The 25,344-nt window shown below is 45.8% G+C and overlaps 1 protein-coding gene across 3 annotated transcripts; it reads right to left on the reverse strand.

The window, feature by feature from the left end:
* On the reverse strand, positions 1-24,935 carry pum1 (pumilio RNA-binding family member 1). Of its 3 annotated transcripts, none has more exons than XM_080858757.1 (22): positions 24,865-24,935; positions 23,335-23,627; positions 19,901-19,969; positions 19,106-19,205; positions 18,115-18,302; positions 17,261-17,430; positions 16,751-16,982; positions 16,393-16,507; positions 16,005-16,106; positions 14,475-14,611; positions 11,572-11,716; positions 11,294-11,419; positions 9,367-9,654; positions 8,844-9,062; positions 8,263-8,530; positions 6,342-6,471; positions 5,683-5,817; positions 4,500-4,637; positions 4,107-4,232; positions 2,997-3,118; positions 2,409-2,601; positions 1-1,464 (listed from the first exon to the last, which is right to left on the reverse strand). In XM_080858757.1, exons 2-22 carry the CDS (start codon positions 23,617-23,619, stop codon positions 1,333-1,335), a joined length of 3,420 nt encoding a protein of 1,139 aa, XP_080714883.1. In that variant the 5' UTR covers positions 23,620-23,627; positions 24,865-24,935; the 3' UTR covers positions 1-1,332. The 3 variants fall into 3 exon arrangements, with proteins under 3 accessions (XP_080714883.1, XP_080714884.1, XP_080714882.1); XM_080858758.1 differs by having other exon boundaries at positions 16,417-16,507; positions 19,106-19,208; XM_080858756.1 differs by having other exon boundaries at positions 19,106-19,208.
* Between the last annotated feature and the right edge of the window lie 409 nt (positions 24,936-25,344).

Genomic DNA, 25,344 nt, shown 5'->3' on the forward strand with positions numbered 1-25,344 from the left:
TAGAAGACACAAAAACTCTCCTTACAATTTTTGATTTTTTTTTTTTTGTCTCAAAATAAAGGTCACACAGCGTATCGAGACCATCTACAACAGGAGATACAAAACATCCAGGCAATCATTATGCACGCTGCTGCCAGGCCTCACTACACACACTTCTATACACAGATGCTGCAGGGTGTGTGTGACTCAGGAAATTTACACAATGCTGTTTAAATGTACACTGCAGCAAAAGAGTAAATAACAAATCAAAAAAAAGGGAAGGAAATGAACAGATTTATACAGTCACTTACATTAGACCACAGAATGGCAAAATCTGTACACACACTCGCCGCAAGCGTAGCCTAAACCTCTCCCCCGCACCCACACACCTGCAGGAGAGAGGGACTATAAAAGAGGTTAAAAAGAGAAGAAGAGCATTATGGGCAAGTTCGGTGGAAAAAGTGAGCATGTGATGTTGATGTTAAAACTAAACAAAAATATATAATTCATCAACAAGTTATGTTATTTTGAAAACAAAACAAAAGAACAAAAAAATCTGATATTACAATTTACAATATACAGCAAATGCAGTGATTTACAGAGCGTAGCCATCACACGCTCACAGCGGTAATCAATCGCTTTTTATCATCTGTTTCCTCAAAAAGGATTCCACATTTACACAAGGTTTACAAATATACAATTATACAGCAGTCAGCACTACTGGGATACAGTATAGATACAGGTCAACATCAAAAACCAGAAAAAAACTACAAACTTTATGTATATATTTATAAGTATATGCAAAGGTCTACGGCAAGATTACACTACGTACATTTAAAGAAGCAAGACCAGATGTGCATGTCTGTGTGTAAGTATGTTCATGAGACAGAGAGATAGAAAGAGAGAAGTAGATTACAATACGTACATTTAGAGAAAAAAGATTGAGTATATTTCTCCCATGCTCAAAGGTTATGGCCCTGCTTCAGGGACAATGAATTTGTTAGCTAGAGGGAGTGTAGCTGTGTGTCAGTGAATGCTGGATTGTGTGCTGGCCAAGGGTTATGTGCATGTGTATCATTTTAAAAGGAGTTAAATGAAACACTTTTATTTCATAGAGAAGAGGGTAGAGTAGAGAGAGAGAGAGAGAGAGAGAGAGAGAGAAAAAAAAAGAAAAGAAGAAGAACTGGAAGAGATCCATGATGTTTCAATTGAAGCCGGGGCTTTAAGCCGCCTTAGACTTTACCATGCCCGTACATGGTGGGGTTTTAAGGCGCCTCAGACTGCACCCTGCCCATATATGGTGTGGCTTTAAGCCGCCTCAGACTGCTTCCTTGCCCATATATAGCGTGGGCTTTACAAGATCCCGTTGGGGGGCGCACACAGGGGGCCCAGGTCCACGCCGTTCTTCATGTAGTACTTCTCCAGCTTGGCCAGGATGTGCTTCCCGTACGTGTACTTCCTCAGGGTGGCAATGTGGGGGCGAATCTGTGCAGGCACATATGGACGCACGCGGATGCATGCACACACATACACACACACACACACACACACACACACACACAGCAGAAATATAACATTAGCACAGCATTAATTAAGCAAACATAAATCACAATCTGGTCAAATCTGACGGCTCAACCCAATTTCCCTCTACTGCAATTATTAACGCAAAGCTCATCAGAAACATCATCGGCACAATGTCTTACACCATGTAGGAACATGGAAACACCAATAGTCAGACAGCAGAGGCCACACGCTCCTCAGCCATCCTACCTATAAGCCCTCTTAAACTGAGGTTCAACAAGGGTTATACCCACCTTGAGAAGTTTAACACGGCTTCACAACCCACCACTCAACCTCGGTCGGATGAGGGTCGATTCAGGTTGTTTTTGTTAAGTTCTATAACCACAAGTTCTTGTGCAGCCTCCACCCTCTTCATCTGCTTAACTGCATTGTGCAGGAAATGTAAATCCCTTCCCTTCCAGTCTGTCAGTTAATAAATATGCGTCAAAGTTCGAATGATTACTTTACCGTTGTGATATATAACCCAAAAAAGCAGCATCCCTATCTGTATCAACAATGATGTTTACGGTGCACTTAATTTCATTGTCAACCCATATCAAAACACCAAACTGAATATATCAACACATGGGTTGGGATGCAAAAGGTCACTATCGGGGGGCACTGTGGCTCAAACAGTAGCCCCGACCACATTCTGGCTTGACGCTCAAGAAGGTCACTGGTTCGAATCCGGCCCGATGCCATTTCTCCTGTCCACTCCCTACCTCTTCTCCCTCTCATTTCCTGTCACAATCTTCACTGCTCTGTCAATTTAAGGCATAAAAAGCCCTTAAAACAAATCTTAAAAAAAAAAAAGGTCACTATCACCGGACAGACAAACATGTCATGGCAACAGTGCCACGCTCAATCACCTTGTGCATCACGATCTTCCTCTGGGTGGGCTCAGCGACGTCAATCATCTTCTGGACCACATAGTTGGCGTACTGGTCCTTCATCATGGTGTAGAGGGCGCTGTGGGGCCCGTCTGCCATGCTACACACCTCGTCTATCAGCAGAGCTCGCTCAGCACGTAAGGAGTGTGTCACACACTTCTCCACCACATTACTGCAGGACATAGAAACACACACACACACAGGCATTAGGATATCAAAGACCACTACAATGGTTTGGTTGATGAAGCATTACTAAGGCTACAAATACGTTTAGATCACAGCATTTAGACCTCTTCAGAAGTCATAGCAAGACTATGCTGCACAACATAATGCATGGTGTGTATCATGTAATGCATTATAAATGAGGTTTTATAGACTTATAAAGGGGGCAAGACATGCCTTCAAACAAGGATTTAACAAACATACTGGGTGAGATGATTTTCTTTGATCCCAATTCTCCTTTTATCAATAAAATCTGCAGCGCTTTTAGTGATACATTAAATGTACGTCACCCATTCTGATACCGTCATTTACACCGTGTAATGTGTTGTGTGGGTGTCGCTTTACCTCGCAAACTTGTGCTGACTCAATCCCAGAACGTTTCCACGGATCTCCGAGACAATCTTGCTCTTGTCCTCAGCTCGTCCGTGCTCCAAGACGTGTTGAATCACATAATTACCATACTGGTCCTGAAAGAGGGCATTCAATTACCATACTGACCCAACACATAGACAAACCACTGACATTCTTTTGTCACTTGGTAACAAAAACCAAGAGCATTATATATTTTTCTAAGTAGTACATATACACACTGCTGTTAGTTTGACAGCAGATTCAAAAGAAGTTGAAAGATAGGGCTGCAGCAGTATAGAAACGTCCTTACCGCGGTATTCGAAGAATGCCACCTTGCAGTGTGCGGTAATGTGTTTAACTATTATACGTCTGTGAAGGAGGTTATGTTTTAGGTGCGGTTTGTTTGTCCGACTGTCTATAAGCAGGACTAAGCTAAAACGGCCGGCCCAATTTCTATGAAAGGTGGTGGAAAGCTCAACCCAGAGAATATGGGAGGGGATCCGAATCATGGGCGGATCGAAGAGTTTAGGTTCACTGTAGCTAATGTTGCGAGATACGGCATTTGACCTTGGCGGAGGTCTGCGCTCTCCGAGTGCCCTCCTAGTTCATTCATTTGATGTAACTTGTCCCCTAATATGTTGAAACTGTTGAGCTGAAAGAGTTTAAGGAGTTAAAAATGAACATAATTAAAAAGACTATTTCTGTATGGCATGTCTGTCTTGTCTGTTAACGTTGCAGTAATGTGCAGTCATGAGGATTCATTCCCTCGGAAACGGACACTTACAGTTAAATGTTCCCCGTCACATTCAAGTGTATTTGAATACAATATTAACATATTTAATTGTGTTTTCAAGCGATTAATGGTCAGTAGACCATAAGGTCACAATGATAAATGTGATGTGTATGTTCAGTACAGAGGGCTGGGCGTTTTAGAACCGCTTAGAATGACTGACAAATGTACCTTGTGTGAATGGTATAACCTGCCGTGTTGGTATCTTACTTGCACAAGCTGATCTGTGTGAAACGTATAACCTTTGATGTTGGTATCTTACTTGCACAAGCTGTTCTGTGTGAATGGTATAACCTGCCGTGTAGGTATCTCACCTGCACCAGCTGCTCTGTGTGAGTGTGGAGCTCCTCCAGGATAGGAAGCGTCTGCTCGGGGAGGCAGTGCTCCAGGATCCTTTGGATGACTCTGCAGCCGTACGGGTGAGTCGAGAGAGCAAACACCTGCAGACCCACAGACACATTCAAATACATTTACAAAATGCCACAGCATACACATACCAACACACACAAACAAATCGATGGTTATGTATATAACCACGGTTCTATGAGTTCCGGATGACCGCCAGAGGCGGTGCTTATAGCACATGGATGTTATCGCACGTTCCGTGTGATAACATCCATGTGCTGTAAGCACCGCCTCTGGCGGTCAGTAGGAACGATATAGAACTACACTAAATGGTGCAGGTGGTTGTCTGGAGGAAGACCCACCTGTCCTTTGAAGGCGTCGATGATGAACTGGAGGGCGTGAGGCTGGACGCACTCAATGCACTTCTGCACAACATGGTTCCCGTTCTGATCTTTCACACACTTCAGGACGTGACCATCTAGCTCACGCACCATCTCACTCTGCAACACAGACACAAACACAGACACAGGTCACCAATACCATACAGCTTATACAACACTCAAATACAAGGAATGCAAAAAGGCTCAATTTGAGAGTGAGCTGAATAAACCATTTTAAATAAGTGACATTTTGTTTTTGTGGTAAAAAAAAACACCAAAAATGCCTCTGGACTTACAACAATCATTTTCATTTAGTGCTAGTGCTTACTAACAGTGATGTGCATTCTGTACACGTTTCAGGCCATGTCTTGCGTTTATTTACTATTGTCCTGTGTAAAAATCAATAAAACACCTGCAACAAAAAAACATCAAGCTAAACTATTATGACCCCAATGTGTTTAAACATTCCGTCTGATCTGAGTTAAGCTGCCTCTACCACACCTCTGCACCTTCTGTGAACAAAGACATGAAATCGATTACCGAAATAGTTGAGCGTAAATGTCGTCATAGCAACTAGGAGTGATACAATGAGTAAATTATGTTTTTGACCTCGGTTCTATTCCACCTGTGTTTATGTCATTGAATAGGACATTCTAGCCGGCTGGTTTGCAACCGCCCATTAATGGTTTTGTGGCACATCACCACTCTAGCCAACAAAGCCATAACAGAAGACCCGTAGCATTTGGTGAAATGTGTTCATTAATTAAGCAATAAGCCCCAAGAGGCCGTGCTTTGCGCTGATTTTAGAACAGGTAAGGGGAGAACTGTTCTACACATATTTGATTTAAGAAACAATAGTTTAATGATAAACCGTCATTCTTCCGCCACTAAAAATTATAGTTCCTAAATAAATCGTTGCCACGCAACCCTTGAAGCAACGCAACAGCCAGATGGAACACTGGGTATGAAATGTGCTATATGAATGCCTTGCCATTCGCTGCGCAGTAATATGGAATGTAATCAGGTCAAATTGTAAGGTAATGCTGGATTTTACAACGGCTTTTAGCCAATCACAATCAAGGATTTGAACAATCAGGTTTAGAAACACAAATTACATCTTCCGCTTCTGGTCCAAATGAAGTGCTGGTGAAAGCCCGGTACTCACAATGACCTGCTGCTCAGAAGGGATGAACTCCAGGGCCTTCTGGATGACCCGGCAGCCATACATCTGCAGCGCCAGAGACAGAACATGCCCCCGGATCCGCTCGGCCAGGGCCAGCTTCTGGTCCAGACTACCAAACTGTAGACAGACAGACAGACAGACAGACAGACAGACAGACAGACAGACAGGCAGACAGGCAGACAGACAGACAGACAGACAGAGAAGGCAAGAAATGTATCAGAAATAGACAGGCACGTGCCAACAGGTCAACAACCAAAGCACACAGGTTGAAATGACATAATGTATAATTCAGACAGAAGAACTGAAGATAAAATAGGTAGCACTGGGGGAAAAGGTACAATTTCAGTGGCTCTCTGGCCACATGCACAGCAAGTATAAATAATAAATGAGTCTTTAATGACTGGTAAGAAATTCAAACTACTTAAATGATCCCCTGATAACAATATCAATACTATGCACATTAGGGCTGCCCCTTTTGAGCCCAGAGGTAGACTCTTTATATGAGCAGGTGACTAATCACATTGATTTATTTTGTCCTAAATTACTAATTAAGCCCGTACGTTTTTTTTTTTTTTTTTTACAAGGTCACACAGAAGGACACTTCCACGGAACTTTCTGTGGGTAATTTCAGACTCACACACCTCAAAGAACTTCTGAATGACGTAGTTGCCGAATACGTCCACCATGAGCTGATACGCTGCCTGCAGGATCTCGGTGAAGACCAGCTGCCTCTCCGATGGACTGGCACGCTCCAATTTCAGTTGGATGAATCTGCAGCACCAATCAAACAACAAACATTTTATTAAACAACCTAGCTTATTAGAGGTCCATTGTTTATTGCATAAGACCTTTCTGGTGGTCATTAGTGTAATCTGGTTGAATGTTTTGAGCCATCAGAAAGAACATGAAAGGCTGTACAACAACTTAAAGTAACAGTATGCAACAATTATACTTCAGAATTAGGGTTAGGATAAGCGGTTTTACCTTAAAATAACAACTTGAAAAAAATTGGGGCGCTACAATGACTTTTAATATGGAGAATCGCCTCCGTGCCATACCAGGGTCCATAGGCTTCTAACTGCTAAATTTAGGATTGCCTGAGGCCGACCGGCTTCCTACCGTCTTCCGAACTAGTAAGTAGCTTATTTGCCGTCTTGCTTTGTCTTGTGTTGCACTTGCTTGATGTTTGACTGTGTTAGGACAGTTGTTGAGTAACTAGTTTGTCATAATGTCAAAGTCAGCACATTTCAAGAGATTTCGTAAATTTTAGCCGCTAGCATATCGTTAGCAAATAGCAATTGATCCGGAACGCTTCTTTAATCCTTTCTGTACTTGAATATGTTCCAGTTCATCCCAAAGGTGCTCAATGGGGTTGAGGTCAGAGCTCTGTGTGGGCCAGTCAATTTCTTCCATACCAAACTCATCAAACCATGTCTTTATAGTCCTTTCTTTGTGCACTGGAGCACAGTCATGTTGGAATAGAAACGGGCTTTCCCCAAAATGGAAGCACAGCATTGTCCAAAATGTCTTGGTATGCTGAAGCATTGAGATTTCCCTTAACTGGATATAAGGGGCCTAGTTTAAACCCTGAAAAACCAAATACTGTCGTCCATATAATGGTCAGACGTTCGAATACTTTTGTCGATATAGCGTATGAGCCGAAACATACACTACACTTTCAGCACCACCTGCTGGCAGGCAGAAGTCACTGCATATGTTTTAGTAGTTAAAGGGATAAGGCACCATGTTGCCATGTTTGGTGTTTATCTGGGGCTTTTTTTTTACTTTCGTTAATAATCAGAACAGATTCAAAAGGTTCTTACACTGTCTAATGTCCACTCTCCCACCCCTTCTGTTGACCACAAGGACTGAGCGACATAGGAGGTCATTCGTCCCAGCTGCCATTAAACTTTAATTACGCACTTTACACCATACATCCTTCATCCTACACTGTTCATAGCTAAATTGTATTGTTGGTAATGTCTGTATATATTGTTTGTAATTATTGTAAATATGTGAGAGCTGCAAGATCCCAGAATTTCCCCACGGGATTAATAAAGTATTTATCTATCTATCTATCTATCACATGACAGAACAGTGCAAGACCAGTCAAACGTCACCAAAATCCACTGCACACACTACTCCTTCAGTGAGCTCAAACCTGCTCACACACAAGACACACTCCTCCCTGAGTGAGCTCAAACCTGCTCACACACAAGACACACTCCTCCATGAGTGAGCTCAAACCTGCTCACACACAAGACGGCACACTACTCCTTCAGTGAGCTCAAACCCTGCTCACACACAAGACACACTCCTCCCTCAGTGAGCTAAAACCTGCTCACACACAAGACAGACTCCTCTTTCAGTGAGCTCAAACCCTGCTCACACACAAGACACAATACTCCATGAGTGTGCTCAAACCTGCTCACACACACAAGACGGCACACTCCGACACAGAAACAGAGTTGCACATACACACAGATTGCACGTTCCAACAAACTTTCAAACCTCTTCATAAGCATGAAGAATCCTGCTCTGGTGAAGAGCTCATTCACAAACCTAGAGCCATGCTGGTCCTGGGAGAACTCCATGACGTGTCCAGCGATCTCTCGCAGTTGCAGGTTGGGATAGCGGTTGTTGCGGAAGTCCTCAAGAAGGCGGCTGCGGCCAGACGGCATCACATCCGACATTCCGTAGCGTAGCCGTGACGATGGGAACAGCTGGCTACTGGGACTGAAGAGGGAGGAGCCAGAGGTGGAGCTGCGGTACTTAGCCTCGGCCCCTGGAGCTGCAGAGATGAAGCGCCCGCTCCCATTGGTTAAGCCACCTGTCAGAGAGGACGCAGGCAGAGGGAGAAAAGTGAAATTGAGGCTTCAGTGAAAAGACAGGACATGACCACTCACATGAGAGGGTAATAAGGGATATGTCACTCTCAACACATGATTTTAAATGAAATACAGAGTATGTGGAATACACTACACTACATATGAATAATTAACACAGCAACACATTTATGGCACCCATATAAATAACTGTATGGGCAACATAGATTTCACATACAATAGTCAGTTTGAATACAACAAATCAGGCACATGCATGGGAGTGATCTAACTAAAGGTTCGATAGGAGGAAATTCTCACCAAGGTTGAGGCTGGAGGAGGAGCCGTGATTAGACAGAGAAGGGGGCGGGGTCAGTGAGTGGGAGTGGCCAACAGGGCCAGGTGAAGGGCTGAAGCCGAGGCCGTTGTAGAATCCTCCATGGCCAATGGGATTCAGGCTGCTAGGTGTCCTCTTGTACAGCTCAGAGCTGCCCGTCAGGGAGTCACGGCGTGAGGCACTACCTGTGTTTGAATTAGCCACTGCACACACAAATTCAAAAATCAATTACACAAACAATATCATTTACCACAAAGTCAATGCAGAACATTTCTTAAATTGTTACTCAGTAGATTGACTCCAAGTAAGACATTTCAGCCTTCGTCTGACGGCCTTCAAAAGGATGCATCTTATATTCTAAAGGACTTTCACTCAGCCTCACATTAAGCAGGACTAACTGTACTTGTCTCTTTTCCTTCACACATCTGCTATATGATCTGCCATCTTTATACTCCACACACACACACACACACACACACACACACACACACACATATACGCACTTACCAGCGGTGCCGAAGCCCCCCAGAGATCCGAGCGCTGCCCCGAGCGATGACGACCCATTGGCACTAAAACTGAGGGAGGAGGAGCCAGGCTGAGGAGGGCCTTGAGAGAACAGAGAGGAACTCTGGGAGGAGGAGCTTAGAGAGCCACTCCCGTAGAAGGAGCTCCCGCCCAGCCCCCCGCTGCCTTGCTGCCCTGTGGCCTGCTGGGAGCTCATGGCCCGGAAGGCTCCACCGCCTCCGCCTCCAAGCCCACCTCCGCCCCCACTGGCTGATGCAGCTGCAGCGGCAACTAGGATTTAAACCACAAAACATTATCATTAGACATGAGCAAAAAATGATTATTAGACATGTGCAAAACATTATTATTACCCATGAGCAAAACACTATTATTAGACATGTGCAAACATTATTATTACACATGAGCAAAACATTATTATTACACATGAGCAAAACATTATCATTAGACATCTGCAAAACATTATCATTAGACACGTGCAAAAAAAAATTATCAGACGTGTGTAAAACATTATTATATTGGGTTTGACATTGGTTCCTAATTGGATTACCCTGGCGAGGAAGCTGTTCAGCACCAGGACAATCATGTTTTAACACTCAAATCATATGCTGGTAATACGCTCCTTCTCTAACTGTGTCTCCAAGCACTGTTGCCTCAGCTGTGACCGTGGTAAACAGTTGCTAGTATGGATACCCAACAAACATCCATATGCTTGGCTAGGATATTTATGTTTTGGTTTAGATTATTTGATCCGTTTCATCTGTGTATCTGCATTGTAAATTCAGACTCACTGACAATTCATGATACAACAGCTACTTCTGTAAAAACATAAATGAGATTGAACTATAGTTATGTCAGTCAAATCATAGATCACTGTATACGTTTCAAGTGGCCTTCTAAACTGCTCCTCACATGGGTGCAAATGTTTGATTTTTGTGTCACCCGCTACAATCTATTGTAGGTGCATAATAGGGTTCTACAGAAACATCCTTTTCTGTATCTGTGGGCGTGGTTTTTATGGAGTCACATTTAATCTGGCAAATGTTCTATTTTCTTACGTAATATCCATTTGCAATGCAACTGCTGTGCCTTTAAAACAAGTTGATTTAATATTGAGATCTAATTAATAATGAAATATATTTCCACATCCTCATACCGCACTTTTCATCTCTTTCTCTTTAGCGATCACTTCTCAATAATGTGTAGTAAATGGAACGACTCGTTAGTAAAATCATCGTATGTTGATACAAACAGAATGGGCACTTTTATGTTGTGCCCATCAACAATGAATCTATTTGGAGGAACGTTATGGACACGAACACAAACACACACAATCATGGAGCCCCTCAAATACTAAAGAGCAACCTAAGGTAGAACAAACATCCCTTTCCATCGCATCATTTGTGCTTTCCCGAATAATGATTTCAAATTCTGGTACACCCTTAGAGTATATGTAGTGACACACTTGAATTATCAGGCAAGACACTGTAGAAGGATAGAGAGAGGCTGAGGTGTATGGGGCTATAGACAAGACAGCGGTGAGGTGTATGGGGCTATAGACAGGACAGCGGTGAGGTGTATGGGGCTATAGACAGGACAACGGTGAGGTGTATGGGGCTATAGACAGGACAGTGGTGTAGAGTGGTGAGGCGTATGGGGCTATAGACAGGATAGTGGTGTAGAGTGGTGAGGTATATGGGGCTATAGACAGGACAGTGGTGTGGAGTGGTGAGGTGTATGGGGCTATAGACAGGACAGTGGTGTGGAGTGGTGAGGTGTATGGGGCTATAGACAGGACAGCGGTGTGGAGTGGTGAGGTGTATGGGGCTATAGAGAGGACAGTGGTGTAGAGTGGTGAGGTGTATGGGGCTATAGAGAGGACAGTGGTGTGGAGTGGTGGATATCTGCTTACCCGCTGTAGGGCTGATGATGACCGACCCAGGAGCCATGAGTCTGACGGGTCCATTCCGTCCTCCTGTGTTGACCAACAGCGCCCCTGTCTGGTCATAATACGCTGCTGGAGCTAGTACTGGATAACCTAGGGGGACACATACATTTTACTATACATACCATCATACATACATATGTCTATTAATATGTGTATATGCCCAATAGTATAACATCAACCACACACACAAACACACACACACACACACACACACACACACACACACACACACACACACACACCTGGTACTCCAGCTGCAAGGCCTTGTCCGAAGGCAAGAGCAGAGTTCACAGCTGCCTGAGCCGCCAGCTGTTGCTGCTCTGCCTGCTGTCCCTGCTGCCCCTGGTTGGGGGTCAGGGGTCGCTGCGAGCCACCTGTGCGCATGACCTGCACCACATCAGGAGTGACAGCATAGATCAGAATAAGAAAGGAACTATCGGAGGGGACAGGGCTGAGGGGACAGGGCTGAGGGGAGAGCACTGAGGAGAGAGCACTGAGGAGAGAGGGCTGAGGAGAGAGGGCTGAGGAGAGAGCACTGAGGAGAGAGGGCTGAGGAGAGAGGGCTGAGGAGAGAGGGCTGAGGAGAGAGGGCTGAGGAGCGAGGGCTAAGGAGAGAGGGCTAAGGAGAGAGGGCTGAGGAGAGAGCACTGAGGAGAGAGCACTGAGGAGAGAGCACTGAGGAGAAAGCACTGAGGAGAAAGGGGTGAGGAGAGAGGGCTGAGGAGAGAGCACTGAGGGGAGAGCACTGAGGGGAGAGCACTGAGGGGAGAGCACTGAGGGGAGAGGGGTGAGGAGAGAGCACTGAGGAGAAAGGGGTGAGGAGAGAGGGCTGAGGAGAGAGCACTGAGGAGAGAGGGCTGAGGTGAGAGCACTGAGGAGAGAGGGCTGAGGAGAAAGGGGTGAGGAGAGAGGGCTGAGGAGAGAGCACTGAGGAGACAGAGAGCACTGAGGAGACAGAGAGCACTGAGGAGACAGAGAGCACTGAGGAGAGAGGGCTGAGGAGAGAGGACTGAGGAGCGAGCGCTGAGGAGAGAGGGCTGAGGAGAGAGGGCTGAGGAGAGAGCACTGAGGAGAGAGGGCTGAGGAGAGAGCACTGAGGAGAGAGGGCTGAGGAGAGAGGGCTGAGGAGAGAGGGCTGAGGAGAGAACACTGAGGAGAGAGCGCTGAGGAGAGAGCACTGAGGAGAGAGCACTGAGGAGAGAGCACTGAGGAGAGAGTGCTGAGGGGAGAGCACTGAGGGGAGAGCACTGAGGAGACAGGACTGAGGAGACAGGACTGAGGGGACAGGGCTGAGGAGAGAGGGCTGAGGAGAGAGCACTGAGGAGCGAGCACTGAGGGGACAGGGCTGAGGAGAGAGGGCTGAGGAGAGAGCACTGAGGAGCGAGCACTGAGGAGCGAGCACTGAGGAGAGAGGGCTGAGGAGAGAGCGCTGAGGAGAGAGGGCTGAGGAGAGAGCACTGAGGGGACAGGGCTGAGGAGAGAGCACTGAGGAGCGAGCACTGAGGGGACAGGGCTGAGGAGAGAGCACTGAGGAGCGAGCACTGAGGAGCGAGCACTGAGGAGAGAGGGCTGAGGAGAGAGGGCTGAGGAGAGAGCACTGAGGAGAGAGGGCTGAGGAGAGAGGGCTGAGGAGAGAGGGCTGAGGAGAGAGGGCTGAGGAGCGAGGGCTAAGGAGCGAGGGCTAAGGAGAGAGGGCTGAGGAGAGAGCACTGAGGAGAGAGCACTGAGGAGAGAGCACTGAGGAGAAAGCACTGAGGAGAAAGGGGTGAGGAGAGAGGGCTGAGGAGAGAGCACTGAGGAGAGAGCACTGAGGGGAGAGCACTGAGGGGAGAGCACTGAGGGGAGAGCACTGAGGGGAGAGCACTGAGGGGAGAGGGGTGAGGAGAGAGCACTGAGGAGAAAGGGGTGAGGAGAGAGGGCTGAGGAGAGAGCACTGAGGAGAGAGGGCTGAGGTGAGAGCACTGAGGAGAGAGGGCTGAGGAGAAAGGGGTGAGGAGAGAGGGCTGAGGAGAGAGCACTGAGGAGACAGAGAGCACTGAGGAGACAGAGAGCACTGAGGAGAGAGGGCTGAGGAGAGAGGACTGAGGAGCGAGCGCTGAGGAGAGAGGGCTGAGGAGAGAGCACTGAGGAGAGAGCACTGAGGAGAGAGGGCTGAGGAGAGAGGGCTGAGGAGAGAACACTGAGGAGAGAGCGCTGAGGAGAGAGCACTGAGGAGAGAGCACTGAGGAGAGAGTGCTGAGGGGAGAGCACTGAGGAGACAGGACTGAGGAGACAGGACTGAGGGGACAGGGCTGAGGAGAGAGGGCTGAGGAGAGAGCACTGAGGAGCGAGCACTGAGGGGACAGGGCTGAGGAGAGAGGGCTGAGGAGAGAGCACTGAGGAGCGAGCACTGAGGAGAGAGGGCTGAGGAGAGAGCGCTGAGGAGAGAGGGCTGAGGAGAGAGGGCTGAGGAGAGAGCACTGAGGGGACAGGGCTGAGGAGAGAGCACTGAGGAGCGAGCACTGAGGGGACAGGGCTGAGGAGAGAGCACTGAGGAGCGAGGGCTGAGGAGAGAGGGCTGAGGAGAGAGCACTGAGGAGAGAGGGCTGAGGAGAGAGAGAGCACTGAGGAGAGAGGGCTGAGGAGAGAGCACTGAGGAGAGAGGGCAGAGGAGAGAGCACTGAGGGGACAGGGCTGAGGAGAGAGGGCTGAGGAGAGAGCACTGAGGAGCGAGCACTGAGGAGCGAGCGCTGAGGAGCGAGCGCTGAGGAGAGAGGGCTGAGGAGAGAGGGCTGAGGAGAGAGGGCTGAGGAGAGAGGACTGAGGAGAGAGCACTGAGGAGAGAGGGGTGAGGAGAGAGGGGTGAGGAGAGAGCACTGAGGAGAGAGGGCTGAGGAGAGAGAGAGCACTGAGGAGAGAGGGCTGAGGAGAGAGGGCTGAGGAGAGAGGGCTGAGGAGAGAGGGCTGAGGAGAGAGGGCTGAGGAGAGAGCACTGAGGAGAGAGGGCTGAGGAGAGAGGGCTGAGGAGAGAGGGCTGAGGAGAGAGGGCTGAGGAGAGAGGGATGAGGAGAGAGGGATGAGGAGAGAGGGCTGAGGAGAGAGGGCTGAAGAGAGAGGGCTGAGGGGAGAGGGCTGAGGGGAGAGAACACTGAGGAGAGAGTCTTACCTGCTGCTGGTTCTGCTGTGTTTGTCCACCCTGCTGCTGATTGGCGGAGTTGTTGGGGGCAGCTTGCTGCTGGAAGAGGTTTGCTGGATAAACTCCCCATGGAACTCCATAGTACTGATGGGGCATGACTGCTGGGCCTACACACACACACACACACACACACACACACACACACACACACACATATATAGAAAACACTTTAAACTACCAGTCTATAACACCACCTCCAAACACAACCACAGAATTGAAACCTCTTAAGGTACAGAACATTCTCTGACCTAGTGAAAATAACTTGTTATTGTTATTCCTTCCTGTTTTCTGTTGTATGATTAAATAAATACATGATAGAATTGGAGTTTTAACATTGGTGCTTTCACAACTTTGCAGGAGCTTGTATGCGTTCACGTCATCCAAACTGTTGATGTAGAACAGTAAGGCCCAATCTCAATTCTTCCCCTTACCCCTTATCTTTCCCCTTACCCTTGAAGTTGCGCGTTCATGTGAGAGCTAGTGGTGTCTCAATACCCAATTTGATCAAGATTAAGGGATAAGATTGAGGGCTATATGGCCCTTGGAGTTAAGATGATCCGAGACCTTATTTGCTCCTCCAAGGGCTATCCCAGAGCACACAGCTTGCTAGGACACACAGCTTGCTAGGACTAGCCTGACTCCATGCATGTGTACAGATAACTTTATTATCCACGAATTACATTTGATATCTGTGAATGACAGCACTTGCTTTGGAGACATCGATCTGTGCTTTACATGTACCGTCCACAAAACAATTACGACAGTCTAGTTTTGTGCTCTATACAGTCGTATATATATTTGCAACCATAATTGAATTTTTTTTTTAAATCGCTAGTTTCATAGCTCATACAGTCACGCATGTCTACAGATAACTTATCCGCGAATTCCGTTTGATATCTGTGAATGACAGCACTTGTTTGAAGACATCGACCTGTGCTTTACATGTACCATCCTGTATTATCCAGGGACGCCAAGTGACGTACCCGAAACCGAGTGGTGTCTCATTTCATAGGGGAAAGTTTTCAGCCCTTGGCCCTTACACTTGCAAGTGCTAGGGTTAAGACAAAGACAAAGAAAAAGGGGCAAGGGGAAGAATCGAGATTCGGCCTAAGACTAATAATCTCAAGCAACTTGTTTCAACTTCCTGACAATAGGTTAATGAGGATGTGGTTTTAATGTTTCGATACATATGACCAATCCCATGTCAAGTGGACCATTTTCCAGGGGTTTTCATTCTCTCTCCTTAGATATAAACCCTCAACTCACATTCATGCCCATAAGAAGTCTTATGTATTTGTAACCAAGGAAACCAAACCGATCACTGGGAGCAGCCATTTACGTTATGGTGCTTTTATAACAGTTTCATTGCTGTTCCACTACCAAGTTTGAACTGAAAACATCCCGAAAACACTCAACAATGACTTCACAGTTAGCAGTCCGAACAGCAATAGTGAAGTGTGTGTATTCTAGGTTGGGAGGGGGCGGCGGGGGGGGCCCTACCCAGTGTTGCGGCGGCAGCCAGTCCTGCGGTGTAGGGGTCAGTCCCAGGGGGGGCTGCACTGATGATGTAAGGGTTCTGCATAAACGCTGCGGGAGCCAGACCTGCACAGATGCAGGGAACACAGGTCATCTCTGGCACACACACATTCACAGACACACGGTGGACTCCTTCTATTCAACTGAAGCAGAAGGAGGAAGCCAGACCAGTCCAAGTTACTGAGCAGGTCAACAACACACAACCTTACCTGGTTTTAATTAAATGAATATAAACATAATGTATTCAGAATTCATCTGGTGTGTGAACATTTACAATTCTGGGTATTTAAAGCGTCATACATCATCATCATCATCATCATCATCATCCATCCGTCATACACGCACAAAATACCTGAGTCACGTATATAGAACTGACCGATGTGGGGTTGCTGGGCTGCCAGGGCATACTGCTGCTGCTGGGCGGCCGTGAGCTGTTGGAGGGCCAGAGCACCCGGCCTCTGAAACAACTGAGCCAGAGACAAACGCATTAATACATTTACATTTAGCAGATGCTTTCATCCAAAGCGACTTTCATATTACATTGTATTCACATTTTACATTTTTTTTTACACTGATGGTACACCGCACATCAGGAGCAATTAGGGATTCAGTGTCTGGCTCTAGGACGCTTAAGCGCATTAATACCACCACTGACTCACATCACAGGAAGCTGCATTTCATGTTTCTCAAAGAGCCGAGGGGTTCAGTACCTGCTGTTGTGAGCTGTAGTCAAAAAGGCCAACTGTGGGAGGAGCCGAATCCAAGGGGTGAGGACCGCCCGCATAATCAAACTGCAATGTTTCCATGGAAACTGACTCCATGGGGTCAAGGGTGACATTTTGAGGCTCGACAGAAGGAAAGTCGTCCCCAGCTTTGGACATTGCCCCTCCAGATAGATCTGCCCCTCCCAACTCCACCTCAGGAGGGCAGTTACCAGGACGGCTGCAGGGAAAGGCAGCACCATGAGCAAGGATACAGGGAGTGGACAAAACAAGTATAGTTATATTTCAATCCATTACCACATGAAAAAAAATGTATGTCATTCTATCCTTTGCAAATGCAGCTGTTAAGGTAAGACACTGGGTCACAATGTGTCTATAGAAGTTTGACAACTGACATTTTGATTGGAGAGTCAAAACAAGTAGAGCCAATGGAATACACCCATATGAGAAGAATAGGAGTTATGAGTATGTGTGTTACGTGTGATTGTTTACGTGTACCTATACTCTTTGACATCCACATCTAGGCCATTTTGAATGGCCAGTCCATTAGGGTTGTCCATGACATCAGGTTCTGACTCCACAAGGTCCTTTCTGTCCGAATCGAAGGCAACTTTTGGCTTTGACTCCACCCTCTTGTCAGAGTCATCAGCCTCAGAATCGTGTGGGCCCTTAACACACACACACACACACACACACACACACACACACACAGGGGAGGACAAAAAACCTTATTAGGCATACAGAGAAGAAAAACGTTCCACACAATGATTAGACAGGCATTATATCCACCCTACATGTTTCAGGATCCTTGTCTTTCACCTCAAGAAGCTGCCCATCATTCAGTCACGATAAAGGGTTATAGGGTAGGAACTACTGGAGATGGAATGGTTCAAGATATACCAACGAGAGGAGAGCTTTTAAGATTGCCCCAAATTGAGAAGAATCGTCATAGCCTGTGCAATCCGATCTTTGGAGAGCATGTAGGTTTTACCAAGGTGTAGAATAGTATGACATATGGTTGTGCGCAGGATCCAGGTCAGGTTTTATACAGAGGTTGTCAGGCCCTGTTTGATTTGTGTCCAGACAATTTGAGGAACTGTGAGGCTCTAGCTCTAGGGCATCTGCCTTATACGGACTTCAGAAAGGAAATTGGGGCTCCTGCAAGGCTTTAGTACACGGCCGGGCCTACTATTTTGGGCATGACAACATCTCAGTTTGGGATGAGCATTTGTCTTGGTAAACAAAATACATAGTGTTTCTAAATGAGCAGAAACATAACAGATATACAGAATGATTGACTGAATGAGTGGGTGAGGAAAAGATAAAGAGTTAGAGATATGGCAGATTCTTACAAAAGCTCCTTTACGCAGACATGAGTCAAGTTTCTCTGCAGGGGAGGAGCTTAGCACGTATTCCACCATGGAGACACCCAATCCTCCACTCTCGCTGCGCGGTGACAGGACTGAGCCCGCCTCCCCAACACCATGGAAACCCTGGACAGGCCGACGCTGGACCATGATTGGTTGAGAAACCGAATGTTCTAAAGAGGAACAGTGCAGTACTTAGCAGGGAAATCTTTACAGAAACATGACCCACAAAGGCATTCAAAACACACACACACACACACACACTGTAAACTGAAATTATCACAATCACCACACACACACACACACACACACACACACACACACACACACACACACAAAGGAAACTGAAATTACAGCTACGCTACACAACTTAACAGCAACATATGCATCAGGAAGATGACCAGATGACCAACAAATTATTCTAGATAGCTGATGATAACACCAATCCAACTGGCATAAAGCTGAATTAACTACACCAAAAACACACACTCTTGGAGTAAACAAACATTTTACAAATGGTTCCCACACTTCAATTAACCTTTCTACCACAGGCAGATCCCACAGGGCTTATTGTTTAACCTAACTCTGAATGAGAGATGAGCCATTAAGGGACTAAACCATTTACATCCCGGAGAAATCTCTTCACTAGGGGAACCTCAAAATCCACAAGTGCAGATTTGGTCTAAATGTATTCTATGTCTTCACTAACCCCAGAGTGGTGTGATGTCCAGCTTGGGAAAGCTATAGATCCATTCACACCACTGAAGTAAAGAGGCTAAATGAACACACGTATGGCAAGCATGCACATAAGCCTTGCCTACACCACACACACACACACACACACACACACACACACACACATAGTATAAAAGCTTCAAAAGCCACAAGCCCAGTGTGCCCAGTGTGCCCAGTATGCCCAGTGTACACAAACACAAACACACACACACACACACACACACACATAACACACACACACCTGATGCCCCCCATGCGCTGTCCCTCCACTGGTCCAAGAAGATGCCCTTAGGTGCCTCTTTCCCTTCCTCCAGCTCCCAGAACTTCTTTCCTGTCAGGAGCTGCTGCAATGACAGGTCACAGGTCATTTACTACACACGGACACACTCAGATGCATGTCAATAATAATCAAGTCAAACACACTCCTCCTTGCAGAAGACAACTTTTTTGGGGGGAGCTGTGGCTGAAGCTGTAGCATCCCCACTCTGTACGAGTGTCCACAGGGACCCAGGGTTAAATCTGACCTGTGGTCGTCTCCAGTTCCCATGTCCCTCTCCCACTCCTGTCTCCAGTGTGTTTACACATACATGCACAAAGCCCTTCTCCCATTCCTGTCTTCAGTGTGTTTAGTTTAAGACACACACATGCACAAAGCCCTTCTCCCACTCCTGTCTCCAGTATGTATAGTTTAAGATACATACATGCACAAAGCCCTTCTCCAGTATGTATAGTTTAAGACACATACATGAACAAAGCCCTTCTCCCACTCCTGTCTCCAGTATGTATAGTTTAAGACAAACACATGCACAAAGCCCTTCTCCCTTCTCCCACTCCTGTCTCCAGTATGTATAGTTTAAGACACACATATGCACAAATCCCTTCTCCAGTATGTATAGTTTAAGACACACACATGTACAAAGCCCTTCTCCATATGTATTGTTTAAGACACATACATGTACAAAGCCCTTCTCAAGTATGTATAGTTGAAGACACATACATGTACAAAGCCCTTCTCCATAATCACAAAACTGCTCACCTCTCCCATGGCCCGCCCCTCCAAAGCTAACGCCTGGAAGTCATGATTGAGCTCGTCCATCGATCGGACCTGAAAGATGAAGCAGATCATTCAGTCACAAAGCAGCAGACACATCCAGAGGCATGACAGAGTCAAGAAGAACACAGGCCAGGGAGAAGAGGACAACTTCCTGAAGAAAAAACAGGTTGGAGGCCACACAAGACCACTGCTCCAAAAACACTGCATTCATTTCAGTGCACCACTAGAGGTTAACTAATAGGCGCTGCTTTTGCAGTGAACATCAAAAGACAGCCAAACATCCTGACTCCTGTCTGAACTGAAGTTCTAGCAATGAAGCCACCTTTATTGTGAAGCAGTATAGAAAGAAGATATTTTTGTTTCAAAATAAGGAGTCTATATTTTTCTCACAGTGAAGAGCACAAATAGTGATAGTTGTGGTTATGGCTATATGGCTAGGGTTTGTGTGAGAAGAGGATTAGATTATAGTTAGTATAGGTTAATTAATTAAGTATACAGAAATGAATATCCTAGGCTTCATTTGCACACTATAGGTCTTGATGGACGTGATTCACAGTTTGTGCTTTAGTGTTTATATTCACCAAAACAATTGAGCTGGATGGATCGGTGCACTTAAACCTCAAATCCTGTCAGCAATTCATTTGCATGGCACTATCATGGTAACCAAAGAAACCAAGAGAAATCACAACCCAAAAGTCAGAAGCAGCAGGAAAAAAAACAAAAAACAACCACCATCAGGAATTCATGGACCATCAACTACCAGACAACCATCAGGAATTCATCAAATTATGTTGCAGAGAAGAAAGACAGCAGCCCTAACCTCGGCCTAGGCATATCCAGCGATGGGAGCTGCAACTTCAGTGTGAATGGATGTGTGGAAAAAGAGCAGAACTGAGGAGCAGCATTAGTAACCTTGAAGAATGAGCAGGATGTGTACAAATTTCAAATGATTGATTGATTGATTGATTGGCTTATTGACAACACATCAGCTTTTTCCTTTACAGGAGCACTGTTCTTCCTGTGGTCAAACAAATCATATATTCTTTTTACATTTTTCTGAAGTGAAGTGAAATGGAGAGGAAAAATTTGAAATGTTCCACGAAACATTCGTCATCGACGAATGCATAACATGCATAAATGACTTCGCCAAATATGTATTTGGATTCCAATCCAATCAGTCACACAATAGATATCCAATTCATATTTCATTTATTTTCACGTTGGGATGAGACAATTTGCATACTAAGATTATCTGCACTTCTGTCTGATTTACACAGGCATGAAGCACATCTGTGTGGGGAAAAAAACAAACAAACAAAGAAAAAGTACAGAATTTGGACACAATGACCATGTAGAGTGAAACTAGCCTGACTGTAGGGGTTGCAAAGAGTCTTAAATGGCTACTCCAAGGAAGTGTTACCCCGTGGTCAGACAAGCAACAGAGTGGGGAGACAAAGCGAACAGCTGCTGCGAAAATAGGCAAGAGGTCTTTTTTATACAAAAACTAAAAAACACTGCGACTACCAATGGGTGTGAAGGTAGCATGAGACACATTGTTTAAACTTTAACCTCAACTAGAATCATAAATGGTGGACCAAACTGGGTAGAGGGTGGAGTCTGTATACAAACGTAATTTGTTCGGCTTAGATGTTTTTTAAGTTACCAAAAACAGACACCATACATTAAAAAACTCGTTGTAACCAAAAGATCGGTTGTTGTTACCAAAAGATAACATTAGTATTGTAACAAGCTGTCTGACAGCCAATCATCTAACATTACTATCGTAGTAAGGCATCTGAACAGCCAACTATCTAACATTAAAATCGTAGCAAAGCATCTGACAGCCAACTATCTAACATTAGTATTGTAGCAAGGCGTCGACAGCCAACTATCTAACATTAGTATTGTAGCAAGCTAACTCCTTACAAAGCAGAGCCATACAGAACTTGTTTAGTTCTGTAACCTGGTAACCACAAGCTAGGAAACACCTATAAGCAGCAAGCGACAAGTTTGTCTCCCTTTTGTGTCACTCGTGTGGCTAGTTAGGCCTACACCTCATTTCTGCTAGCAAGACCATATTTCCACACAAATTTGTTGCAAAAGACACTAAAGCCACCTTAACCAATATTGGTCTATTTTGTCATGAAGGGGTTAAAGGAGCAATGTGTCTATAAACCCCAGGATTCTGATAGTCTCTACACAACTGGCATGTTTAGGTTTTATCTTACTCAAATCAGAAGATGTTTTTACAGGGGGTGATTCCCTTTAAGAAATAGAAAAGGAGACATGAAACTCTATTTGGAACAACACTCCTGGTTCTAAGAGCATGAAACTCTATTTGAAACAACACTCCAGGTTCTAAGAGCCTGAAACTCTATTTGGAACAACACTCCAGGTTCTAAGAGCATGAAACTCTATTTGGAACAACACTCCAGGTTCTAAGAGCCTGAAACTCTATTTGGAACAACACTCCAGGTTCTAAGAGCATGAAACTCTATTTGAAACAACACTCAAGGTTCTAAGAGCATTTCCTGTGCAATTTCATGTCCATGCTAACATGCCTGGAACCATGCCCAGGCCACAAATCTAATCACACTTGGATTGCAAGTTTTAAAACTGAAGTAGAGAGGAGGCATACTGTTTCCCAGTTCTGATGACAACTTGAAACTTGCAATTCAGTCAAGTTTGCAAGTTTAGTCAGTTAAAGGTACAGTCCACAATTCTGGTGAAAGTTTGTTGATATCTGAGCTCAACAGCCAATCAAATTAGACCCCTACCTTTTGTCTCAAGCAACATGTTGATTGGCTTAAATAGTACATGGCTTGGTCCAAGCCACTTTGTTTCCTTTTAGTGTACCAAAATTAGAGTCTTGTACACCACATTTAACATAACATAACATTCTGCGTCTGTCAAGCCAAAGCTAGTAAACTTAGGTCAAGTAAACTAAGATCAATTTAACAAATTCCGGCTATGTCAAGGAAGGCTGTAGCTAGTCTTGTCTACCCCCACATATGTTACATAGCCAACACCTTGGCAGAACCCTAGAGGAAACAAGTAATTTTTTTAAGATTTCTACACCAATCCATCACCTTGTAAAGTCGAAGCTCAAAGCAGCAGCATTTAATCAAAACAGAAGAGAGCTAGGGTGAGCAGTGCTTTAAAGTTTCCGAAGCAAAGCTAGCACAATCTGTGATCGATTTAGCCACACTCCACTACCGACTTTGAAACAAGTTGCTTCAATGTATGTACTTTTGTCAACAACTTACTAAAACTCCGCCATGGTTGCACTCAACTAAAGACGCAGGCTCACCTGGCTCTGAGAAACTGGACATTGTCCAGTGGGCACAGACCACACCCACTTTCACACAGTTAGCTTAATGTAGAACCTTTAGTGCAGGGAAACACACAGCACTCACCTGGCTGTCACCGTGGATGGTGTCACCAACAGGCCAGCGCTGTTTGCCACTGCCGTACCCAGGCTGCTCTCCATGCTGCCGCTGGAAAAAGTAGTCCACCATTGCGTCGTCTTGAGAACGCCCCGCCCCCTGGGAAGGGGGAGGCGGCTGGGGGGCGGGGCCAGCGGCACTCAGCACCACGGGCATGCTGGGTAAGGGACTGTCAGAAGGGGGTGGAGTTCTGCAGTGCAGGCTGAAGGAGTCCCAGACAACAGCTTTGCTCTTCAAAACACACGCACCACTCATACCACCACCTACAAACACACATACTGTACATGAACACCAACAAAAGCTTTCCAGTTTTACAGACAGCCTCAGTCCCCCGTCCCCGTCCCCCCCCGCCACGCCACGCCCCCCAACATGGAACCCAATAAGCAGTTAAAGACACAAACAACATTCATGCACAAACTCTTACTCCAGTTGTCACTCTCTTCCATCAATCTGGCAGCAGTTTTCAAAACTACACCACAAGTGTGTACCAAAGTGAAGTCAACCATCAGTGGGTTCAGGAGTGTCACTACATATGGCTGATGAGACAAGCCCACATACCTACTGCACTGCCTAACCAACAGGAATACATCTCATCTTCTTACGCAAGACCACCCATGCAGATATGCAGATAAGAACAAACACTAGTCTTTATGTGTGGGAATGTGTTCATAAATACAGTATGATTAAATTTTTTAAAAAAAAAAACACCCGGAAACGGGCCTGAATGATAGTCCTAAACTTATGTTAGTAGGCTACAACCGCACACCACACCTCCCGGAAGTAACCCCGCGCCATAACGGCTTTGACAACTTCATCTTCACAAAGTTCCCACCTGCTGTCAGTTGAAGACTCGTTTTACACATGAACGGGCGAGGCGAAAGCTGTCAACCCGGTAAACCAAAACATGTCTATGATAGAGACTTGGCCCTTGACAGCTCAAGACGTAAAATCACTGTTGAGAGCTGGTGTAAACAAACCTAACGCTAGCTAGTTTATGCTATAGAAAAATTCCATCAGAATAAGCACAACATAACTTCCACTATAGGGGTGTGCTGCTGCTGCTGCCGCCTTTATATGTCAGGGACTGAAACATTACCAGAATCGCAGACTGGAAACACACGGGCCTTTTCCGCGAAGCGCGAGGGTCCCCGTTATGAGAACGCGCACGTAGCAACAGCGACATTACTAGCCTGTAAATGTAGGCCGACAATAAAGCCATTTGTCCGAAAACCTCAGGGTTGTACCACTTAGGTGCAAAAGCGTCATATTCCACAGGTCTTCATGACGCTAACACTAACAATAGGACCGAACGTGCGAGGCGTCTGAGCGGAAGATCCATAGAATACAGTAAGAGGAAGGGGAGGGAGGGAAGGGGGCGGCAGTGCCCACAATTATTCAGACCTATAAGAGTCGTTACAATTAAATCCAACGTACGGACACACACATGTGGACGTTTAAAGTGACTGGACATGCATAGCCCATTTGTTGGATGATACTTACAGGTGGAGGCTGCAGATGGTGACGGATTTGCTCGCCGGGTCTCTGAACTTCCCTGTCTTTCACTTCGACAACATGGCGGCGCAGACGAAGCAAGCAGCCGCGCGGCATCCTGGGTACTATGTGAGCCAGCAACCGGGTGGCTCAGTGCGCCAGGATGGGAGTGACGCTCAAGTTCTTTGTTGTATAAAAAGCTGGATGATGCACATACAGTCTCAGAAATGCCTATTCCATGTGGGGCTGGTGGTGACATTACATATAAACAAATTCCTTTAATGCTCCTTTAATTCCTGGTTTCAGTGAATACATACTTCATACTATACACACTATTACACCAAATTACCTCTTGGTTTAATATCAAACCTAGGCCTAAGTTATACAGTTAGCCTATTTCCTTATTAATGTACAGACTTGCCTTTTTGGCTATAAAGCACTTAGTATCAGTGATAATCACCTGCCTGTGGAAATCCATGTTTAGATAAA

Source organism: Sprattus sprattus (assembly GCF_963457725.1).
Source record: "Sprattus sprattus genome assembly, chromosome: 20".
Lineage (NCBI taxonomy): Eukaryota > Metazoa > Chordata > Actinopteri > Clupeiformes > Clupeidae > Sprattus > Sprattus sprattus.